A 10,548-nucleotide genomic window follows, 5' to 3' on the forward strand; every position below is an offset into this window, starting at 1 on the left:
AAGCTGTTGAGACTTTTGCCTGAGAGATGACCACTGCTTTATCAGGTCAAATAACAGGTGTACGAAGACACAGCAAGACAAAAGAGTGCAGGTGTGCCTCCATCTGCAGATCTGAGATTCCAGCAAAGCAGGCAGCCATGACCTGAGACAGACACAGAAAACAGCTGTCTGCTGAACAAACACTAGCTTTGAGATTGCACCTGCACTAGATACAGTTTGCCAGTTCAGAAATACTGGGGGGGGCGGTTTGGGGATCACATGGCTACAGACATAGCGTGTCTAGCATAAATCTGGCTTTTCTTTACACATTTATCTACAGTACAGCCTCTCCAAGTTTCTCAATAGCTTCGCAGAGGTTACGTCATGTGCGTTATTTTACCTATATACTTACACAACAGCAGCAAAGTAATACTATCAGGAAGGACTGAAGAACACCAGCCATTCCCACCATCCAGGTCAGCCGAAGGAAGAGAATAACCCCGAAGATATTCTGCATGCATGGTAAATACACCCCCATCAGGGTGCCCATGCTGGGTGACTGAAAAACAAGTTCATTGCCATTTATTAACTGCAATTATTTAAAGCATAATAACTAAAAAAACCTACAATTTCTGTTTTTCAGCTGGTAGAAATCTGGGAAACATGAGGTAGACCCACACAAGTACTACTGTTCTGGTCACAAAACATGAAGCAAACTCCAAAACCACAAATTTCTGAACAAAATGCTGACCCTAACATACCTTCACATTTGAAGTAACTATACTCAGCATTTAACACCAATTACTAACAAAAGAACATACATGTATTTAGTTTACTGTAGAACCACAGAGTTTGTAGTATGAAACCTTCTGAGTGCTGCAGACTCAAGTTAAACAGATATTATCCTAATCCCTAGAGTTTACAGATTAGTTCCATGGAAAACATACCTTTGTGATGTTACAACTAGAAAAGACCTGGAAGCAGTCTGGAGACATCCATAATGTATTTGCTTCCATTTTATATATTTCATGTGAAACTAGTAATTCCAACCTTTCTCATGTTTAATGTTAGTATCAAACTCTGAATTACTTTTGACAGCGACTGAGAAAATACAAGTTAGTTGTGTGACTTCACAGGAACTGCATATGACTGGCATTCAACATAGTATCTTGTAGAATTATCCTTTGCCCAAATAGTCACTGTCAGAAGACAGTCGGATCGAAAACGATATCAAAATGCCACTGATAAGGGTTTTACTTCATGGAATACAAATGTGTTCCTGCACTGGCACACCTAGCACTAGCAGAGTTTCAGGGACTGAAACCTCTGTGGCTTCCTGCCAAGACATTCATGGCTTCTGCTCTCTGAGGCCTTGTTTTGCATTTAAAATTATACAGAACACTGAAACACAGGGAGAATAGAGAGTATAACTTCTCAAAGGCTCATCCCTCTTCATACTTCTATCTATAAATAAACCTGAATTCCAAACCCTATTACAGATAGACAGCATTTAAAGAAACCCATGAACAATCATCCAAATGAGAAGGGTATTAAAGGGAGGTGACAACACTTGTTCAAATTTGACTCTACATAGCATTAACTACAAGCAAAAATAAACAGGTCACATGCACCCTTATAGAGAAATTAGTTATGAATCAAAAGCACTAGTGCTTAAGACAAGCATATTACTCTTTAAATGGCTGTCAAAAACTTTGTTCTTGCCTTGTCTTCATTATGGAAAAAATTAATTACCTTAGGTATGTCAAGAGTATACTTTATGACACAAAGCAAAATCCTAGAAGAATCAAACGGTTGCAAGATCACCAGGTTAAAATAAGCAACCTATGAATGTAGTGCTTCAACTTGGAATTACATGCTACAACGCGAAATCTCCTCATCAGCATTAGAAATCTGCCTTGCCAGAGACGAAGGAACGCTGTGCCCAAGAATACCATCTGAACAGTTCTGTGTTAGAAAAGCCAGAAATTGCCGACTGAATGTTTTGAAGTCAGCTTTGAATTCCCTGTGTGACTAAAGCTAAATCAGATCAACCAGACTTTCCCCATAAACACTTTGCCTTGGGTGAACCTCCTGAAGCAGACAACTGGACCATGTGGTAATGGTTTGCAATGGACTTGCTCTGTGAGTTCCACCAGCATGAGGCCAGAGCTGTTACTCTGCTCTTGCAACACTACACTACAAAAAAAATAATCCCCAAAATGTCACCAGCCATTTGTACAATAATTACTGTCTTACAGAACTAACCTGACCAGCTTTGTTGAGATTATGTGTAAGGACAAAAGGAATTGTTGTCTTTTGATACAAACAGAAATCACACTTGTACAGGAGTACCCTGATCAGGGTAAGGTAAGGATTTTTAAGTGAGTTGTTCCAGTGGTACAGTGGAGGAGGATCTTCTCAGGGCATTCTTTATAATGGACCTATCTCCTCAAGAAGGGGAGGTTCAGGCACTTTTCATTCAAACACCTTCATCTGATTCACACTGTGTCTTCAACTGCAGAAACATTAACTGTGAGAGGCATAAAATGATGTTGCCAGGCACTGGACAGGTTTTGCCCTGGACGAGGGCTTCCCATTGTCACCTTAATGTACTCATTGCCTCTCAAAGGCACATTCCACATGGTTTTATCATCAATCTGACTATTCATCCATCAGCCATTCCTCCTCACAGCAAGCATCTCTGAACCCAGCAGGAAGCAAATTTATCAGAGGTATGGGTATCTAAGATGAAAAGAAGTTCCTAAGAGTTTGTCAAAAGCGGCATCTGGAAAAAGAAAAGCCCAACCTATTGCTCCTATGCAGGACAAGCAAGTGGAGCACAGTTATTGTATATCCTATACACAGTCTTCCAGACACTATCAAAGCAGGTGAGTTTTCAGCCTGCCTTTTACACATCTCCCAAATCCTGTTGCCTTTGTGTAAGGATTTACCTCAGCTCAGCTCTTCCCTTTCTTCTGCCCTATACAGTCCCTGCAGCTCTGCTCTACTGTTCATCATTTTCTCCCCTTCACTCTTAAATGTCCTCTCATGCTATCAAGTTACAAGCTACCTTCAGCCACAGAGGAAGACAAATGGTCCACTAGTTGTATAGTCACACACAAGCACCTGCCCACAGACAAAACCAAACCACAGTATTACTAAATGTACCTGAGGCATAAGAGTTTAGTCTGGATTTTCTTACCCTGTGTAATAAAAAATACTGGTATAAAAGAATCATGATCCACAAATAGCACTTGAAGCAGCTTGTTCACAGAAATATTTAACGCTAGTAATCTCCAGCAACTTGACCCTTTCTTATAGCATCTTAGAATCAGGAAGTGATACTGAACTAGTGCTGAAGACTCAACGGAATGCAATCTAAAATAAGAAGGGAATTACCTTCACCAAACAGCCACCAAATGAAAAAAAAGAACAACACCCCACAGTGCATAACGGAAACAGACATTTTGAAGAGCGCTGGTTTAAATCAACCAGGAAGGGACAGAAAAATCTCGAAAACAGTTTCAGTGATGCAGATCATGTTTCTGTTCACTCTAGTCAGCTGCAGACACCTAATTGATACAAATATTGATCTGAGTCTGAAGGACACTATTTCCATTGTGCCAGCATGATGGGTTATCAAAGCATTTGGCTGCAGGGCTTGAGGACATTGATCGGTAATGACAGCTTTTATGGGTGTTCTGTGGCATGGGGACAGACAGCAGCACAGAAATGAAATGGTGAGTTAATCTCATTTTTCATCATGAGATGGGAAGGAGATTCTTTATAGCACTGCAACTATTAAGTGCTTTAATACAATATTGTATTTAGAAAAGATAAAAAGCAACCCAATTTCTACCCTATTACATGGAGCAGTGTTAATTTTATCTGATGTGTATCTAACAGAATGTTACTATCCAAAAATATTTAATGGGAATGCTGAAACAGGGTAATATGTTCATATTCAGCCAGCCTGCAGTGAAACTGTCCTGATCTTCCTCTGCATCTTCCGTAAACTCTGCAGCAATTATTCCAAGAGATTAGAAGCGGATAGAAATGTAATGTATTTTCCAGAGTCTGTGTAAATATTAAGGTGTCTTTTGGTCTTGTCACTGTAGGAAGCACATGCTGACAATAGCAAACTACACAAGCTGAAGCACATCATTCTCCAGACCTTTAAGCTTGAAGTTTGGGAGAGAGCTCTCTATTTTGATACCCACCCCTCAGAGCTTCAGCTACTTCATCTGCACACAGCTGCTTTGTCTCTTTTTTTGTGTCTGTGGGGCTTTTTTGTTAGTTTTGGGGGGTTTTCTGTCACTGAATGGAGGTGATTCAGTGGGCAGGGGTGTGCTAGGTCACAAAAAGGTATTCACAGAGACCTGTCTTACCTGCTCAGAGAGAAAATGACATATTTACTGACTGAAAAGACTGCCTTCTTCATTCAATTTTTGAATATCAGATCTAAAGTCTGCTCATCCCCTTGCTCCAGTTCTCGCCTACAAGATGCCAATTCCAGTGAGTGACACATCAGGAGATAGAGCTTACTTCTTCACACTTTGTCACACTGGCTTGTACTTTCTGAGTGTACTCAGTACAGCATTCAGCAACAAGGCAGTTAACAATGCTGGCACTTAGCAGGTTCTGTTCTTATGGGGCTGGGGTGGATATTCATGCTTCTGTATTAATAATGCTCAGATGGGAAGGATAAGGTATCAGCAGCACATTGATTTATACTTCAAAGAGGATTAAAAACAAATGTGTGGAAGAATACTATTTCCACAGTTTCAGGATACCTTCAATCCATAGCACTGCACAGCTACTGATTTATAATTTCTTGGTTTAATGGTTATAATTATTGGCAAAGTTAATAGTCCACCTTCTTATATTCTACAAGATGTTTCATATTTCAGTATAAAAAATGAAAAATCTTTGTATTTCATTAGAAAGATTTCATATAGCTTATGGCAAGAGAGAGAAGAAATTCAGACTACAGTTATAGTATTGCAGCTGATGCAATTTATCCCAGAGACAGACATGCTAGGCAAGGAGCCACTAAAGGAAACTGCAGTGTTTACACAGAAAACACTGAGATATTAACACAGGATGACATTGTCACTTTTGGAGTGGTTACCCAACCCATCATAAAAAAAACATCTAAGAATCTGCAAACACACGTTTTTGGGACATGGGAAAGCATAGTTCAGAACAACCCAGGTATTAAGCCCAAACTCTGCTTTGCCATTGAAGCATAGCTTTAACAAGGACAATAGTCCTTTTTTATGGCAGTAAACAGTTTGAGAATATGCAAGTGTTAACATAAATCGTACCCAAATATAAAAATACTAACACGAAATCTTACATGTTACTCTACCAGGGATTTAAAACAACTTTTCAATTTCCTGTTATTTGCTCCATTTTTACCTTATGAAGGTAAAATGCATTTGCTTTAACCAACTTTACACTACAGACCCATCACCAAATTCTTCCTATTCCTTTTCCAACAGGGAAGTAAGTGACTAGCTTTCAGATTAGACTGCATCTTACCCTGGTATTCTGGTCATGCAATTAATAAGGAAACAAACAGCAAATGCAATCAGAACTTCCTCAAAATAGTAAAGACAGTATGCATATTGTATGGCAGTCCATTCTATCTTTGTTAGGTAATAATCAATCTGCTTTTGATAGTAGGCTGAAAATTATTTTAGGTTATGCAATAATACCATATTAGCAGCTGATGCCTGTCATTACTCCCACCAAAAGCATGCTAAAACAGAGATGCAGCTGACATTTCGTATTAGTAAGGCAAAGGTAAAAAACTCTGGATAGACTCAGCCATTAGTGTAACACCAAGTACCACACAAAAGAAATTCACAATTAAACATTTAAAGTTACTTTTTTAATGTAATCTTATAGTACCAGAATGCAGCTACTACACTCAGATGACCTTCACTCAGTCTTGCAATGATGTCGTATTGACCACAATATTACAGCACTTCAGTGCATGTGGTCTTAGATATAACTGACTTTTAAGCTTCAATGTTGACTAAACAACTTTGTTAAACTCAGCGTAAAGCCCTACAGTGTAAAGAACTGGAGTGTAAGGGACTTGGAATCTGGCATTCTGCATGGGGCAACATGCATGCTCTTTGAGAACAATGTGCTGGTTTTCAACATTATCACTACCATCTCTTTCTGAAATGGCTCAAACTTTTAACAGGGCAGTACTATAAAAATCTGTATAATTCAAGTGCTATCTTAACTTTTTGGAAGACTTTCGTTTGACAAAATTTGCAAGCAGACTGACAGGCCTGCAAGTGTCATAAAATGCAACCACACCACTTGAGGATTTAGCACTAACTGAAACAACTTGCTCTACTGCCGGAGCACTAAGAGCAGCAGTTAGAACAGCCCTCCTGATAGAAATCTAACTACCAACAGCCAAACCGCGCTTTATACCTAGTTATTACAAGACCAGCCCAAATGGCCTAACCATCTAAATGCTGATACTTTGGGGCAGAATTCTGTTGCCTAAGCACCTAACACCAGAATGACTTTTCAGCTGCCCCAGGGTGTCCTATCTGAGCTCCAGCCACTGCTCTAGAAGGGTGTTGTCTCCTGCAAGTCCTGTGTCATATCTACCAGGCTTGGCGAGATGTGTCAAATGCTGCTGGGCAGCTAAAACAGCACTAAGAAAAAGATGGGAGGGTTGTTCTATTGTTTATTCAATTCACCGCTAAAAGCCTATCCTCCTTATCTTAAACAAGTGTACCTAACTGCACAGTGCTTAACCACTTATCTGCCCCAATTCTTTTTTAACATCCGATTACCTTCAGAGTTCTAAGCTATTTCTTTGCAACAGCATCATGGCTTCTGACAGAGGATAAGAAAAAACAGGAAGAATCCCACCTCCCCAAAAAATGCATAGGGAATCATCCCATTTATCAGCTGGCCATGCAGAGAATTTTTACTTACTTTTGATACTTTCTTCTTCGAGCCATCAGTACTTTCTGCTTCTTCATGTTCCTTAACACCCTGGGTAAGATTTGTGTAGTTGACCAACTTGCCAAGCAGAGATGACACTTTTGGTCGTATATCAAGTTCTTCCTGTGGAAGAAGACAACTAGTCAACTTCTGCAATTCACAGCATTTATGAAGGGTGGCTTGGGTCACGCCTTCCTGGCATGCCTGAGGTTGTCAGAGAATGCACCAGGAAAATTATCCAGGGAGTGACAGAATATTTCATTGTGCCAGAACCACTGATGAAAGGATTTAATTTACTGAAAGGGGGCAACTCTTACGAGAAAAGGCTATGTACACAGGTCTGCACTGAATGCATCCTTCTCCTTAGGTGCTGAAAAGCATGAATCACAGCAATAAAGAAGTCTGAGCCTTGGGACTGTAAGAAAATTAATATGTACCTTGCCTATGTCCCTCATGCCAGCTTGTATCAACAGATATACTTTTATCAAGTGTCAAGTTGCCTAACAAATTACAGATTAAGTGATTAAACTCCGGTCATTGTAGGCATGCATGCACTGTGATTATTTTATTACATTATTCAAACTATGTTATCTAACTCATGTGGATCTAGGTAAAAATCCCAAAAGCCACACGCACAGAGGCCTCACATCTTTACATTTATCCCATCCAACTTCTCTTTCTGAAAGTAAGTTCTAGGGGAAAAAAGAAAGAGGGGAAAAAAATAAGAACAAAATCATTCCCTCCCCCTTTCTCTTCAAAACTAAATTGTCTTATGCCTCTAACTGCACAGTAAGTAATGCATGGTAAAGAGAAACAACTTTCTAAACAGGAAATAAAAAAAATATTAAGAAAGATTTCACTGTCTGGAGTGTTACCACATCTTCCTGTATCACCACGGACAGTTTCTGGTAGGATCAGCAGAGTTACATGCTATACCTGATTGAATCTGACCCCAAATGGCTAAGCAGATGCCACAAGCCAAGCACCCCTTTTGTGACTGTTTCCTCTGCTCTGATCTGCAGTTCATATCTTTAAAAACCTGACTGCAATTCCTTCCAGAAAGGGGCAGCACATGCTTCCTGTTCGGTTGAGCAGCATGGCATTTGGGATGCTCTTCCCTCTCTGCAGCACATGAGGAGCCCGCAGACCTGGTGTGGTACCACATTACTGCTTCTGAAAAAGGCAGGCATGTAACAGTAGCCATGCCACAAGCAGCCAACTCTGCATGACCTACAAGTGAGGTTATCCTGGTCACAGCTTTACCATGCCTTGGAGGGAGGAGAGCCTAGAGCACGCTTCAAAGTCTTTTAGCTCAAGCACGCTGCTGGCAAACATAGTTGTAGCCTTTCCACAGTAAGTGCCTATCTAGCAGCAGATAGGTTTACACTTGTCCAGGCTCTATGCCAAGCAGCTGAACTCTGCAGGTGTCAACCTGGCAGGGCGCAGGGCCAGTTCTGGTTGCCCCAAACTGAGTTCCCAGAGTGGGTAACGCCCCATCCCTGGCAGTGTTCAAGGCCAGGTTGGACAGGGCTTAGAGCAACCTGGCCTAGTGGAAGGTGTCCCTGCCTGTGGCAGCTGGTTAGAACTGGACGAGCTTTAAGGTCCCTAACCCAAACCATTCTAGGATTCTATGTTGCCAGTATTGCTGTGAAGCTGTAACTCGGATACCCAGCTGGAAAGCTGCTACAGAGCCATACAAAGACTCTGCAGCACTCCCCAGTACTGGATCTTCTGAAAACATATTTTAGAAACCATAATATATCCGTATTTAATGCAATGCAAGTGAGGTGAGGATGTGGAGGAAGATTCTGCTGGAGCTGGTGTGGCTCCAGCTGGCCTCCTACATGAGGCCCTGGTCCTCCTCAAATCCTCATGGAAATAGTCATTACTCTCTGCCTCACAGTCCCGAGTGGTCATAATATCTGTGATTTTTCATCACACAGGGTATCTCTGCCCATTGGTACCTTGGACAACAGACATGCACCCACAGAAAAGCACATGGGCGAGAAATCCATATTACTGACATTCTGTGGTAGTAATACAGCCCACCAGCTAATTTGACTGCCTGAATTTACAGAATAACACAGTTCTTCTTAGCACAGTAAATCAGCCCGTGCTCATTTTCCACTCTCATTAGCCCACAGTGCCACAGCTTCACTACTCAAATTATTCAGGTCACCTCTGGCACCACTGTGTTTTGCTGCTTTGTAGAGATAACCCTAAGCACACCAATGGCTTTAAGATTGGTCATGCAGTGAGAGTACAGAACCAACCCACCGCCTGGAACTTTGCAATGCAGTTAATGTGCTCAATCCCTTCCATCTTGTAAGCTCACAAATCACAATAGAAGTATAAAAAACAGTTTGAAGATACCTCAAACAATGCCAGATTTCTGTCATAGTAATCACCTCCCTTGCCAGCTTCTGAACTGTTCAGGAAAGGACTGTTTTCTTTATGGTTGCCATGACCTGCAAATTGAAAAAGAACCAGGTTTTGATAAGCACAGAAAGACGACTGTGTAACCTTGACAAAACCCACAGCGAATAAACTTGTTTGATCAACTGAATCTGTTTCTTTTTAGCATCTGAAGTTATGCAACGTTATCAATACCAGCAGGGGTGTTACTCTCAAGGTGGAGTTATTTCTATTTCCACTCCTCCATTTTCATTAAAATAGAATAAAAAATCACCTCAAAGTAAAATTTACAACTAGGATCACAGCTACACCACTATCTGTGCATTTATTCTCTAATGTTCCATTTAATAACTATTTCTTATACAGAACAATAATAAGTAAAAACAGTTCTTGTGCACTCTGAAATCATTACTAATGCTAAGCAGCATCGTAATGCTAAGAGCAACGTTTGAGCACTGCATCCAAACAGATTAGGTAGATTTAGTAAGACTAAACAAATCAAAAGCTATATATATTCTGCTATTACAATACACCAAAGCACCTCCATTTTGGGGGTTTTTTTTGTTTCTTTGGTTGGGTTTTGTTGTTGTTGGTTGTTTTCTTACTATGCACACTAATCCTAGATATCAAACATGCTCACTTCATGATACCCTTACCATATTTTGAACATTTAGACATTCAGACTCCTCTTATGCTTTTAAGTTTAAAACCTAATATCAGATACAATAAAAGTAAAGCATTCATTTACGTAATGAAAGTGGTTTGGTTTTTTTTTAAAAAAAGATAACATGGAAGATTAGTAGAGCAAGTGCAGAGGGGACCATGAAGATGCTCCAAAGGCTGGAGCTCCTCTGCTACGGAGATAGGCCAAGAAAGCTGGGCTTGTTCAGCCTCAAGAAGAGAAGGCTCCAGAGAGACCCTTTAAAAGTCTGCCAGTACCTAAAGGGGCCAACCAGAAATCTGAAGAGGGACTTTTTACAAGGCCATGTAGTGACAGGACAAGGGGGAATGGCTTTAACCTAACAGAGGGGAGATTTAGATTAGACATTAGGAAGAAGTTCTTCCCTGTGAGGGTGCTGAGGCCCTGGCACAGGCTGCCCAGAGAAACTGTGGCTGCCCCATCCCTGGAAGTGTTCAAGGCCAGTTGGGACGGGGCTTGGAGCAACCTGCTCT

General features: G+C 40.8%; 1 protein-coding gene across 1 annotated transcript in view; it reads right to left on the minus strand.

Annotated features, from left to right (window-relative positions):
* The window catches only part of SLC12A4 (solute carrier family 12 (potassium/chloride transporter), member 4), a 33,414-nt gene that overhangs the window by 19,703 nt on the left and 3,163 nt on the right, over positions 1 to 10,548 (minus strand). Inside the window, exons 2-4 of the mRNA XM_010017173.1 lie at positions 9,334 to 9,428; positions 6,952 to 7,083; positions 392 to 538 (exon numbers count right to left, since the gene is read on the minus strand). Of these exons, the coding sequence (XP_010015475.1) occupies positions 392 to 538; positions 6,952 to 7,083; positions 9,334 to 9,428 (374 nt within the window). The remainder of the gene's footprint in view (positions 1 to 391; positions 539 to 6,951; positions 7,084 to 9,333; positions 9,429 to 10,548) is intronic.

This window comes from Nestor notabilis, unplaced genomic scaffold (genome assembly GCF_000696875.1).
Source record: "Nestor notabilis isolate BGI_N333 unplaced genomic scaffold, ASM69687v1 scaffold5766, whole genome shotgun sequence".
Classification (NCBI taxonomy): domain Eukaryota; kingdom Metazoa; phylum Chordata; class Aves; order Psittaciformes; family Psittacidae; genus Nestor; species Nestor notabilis.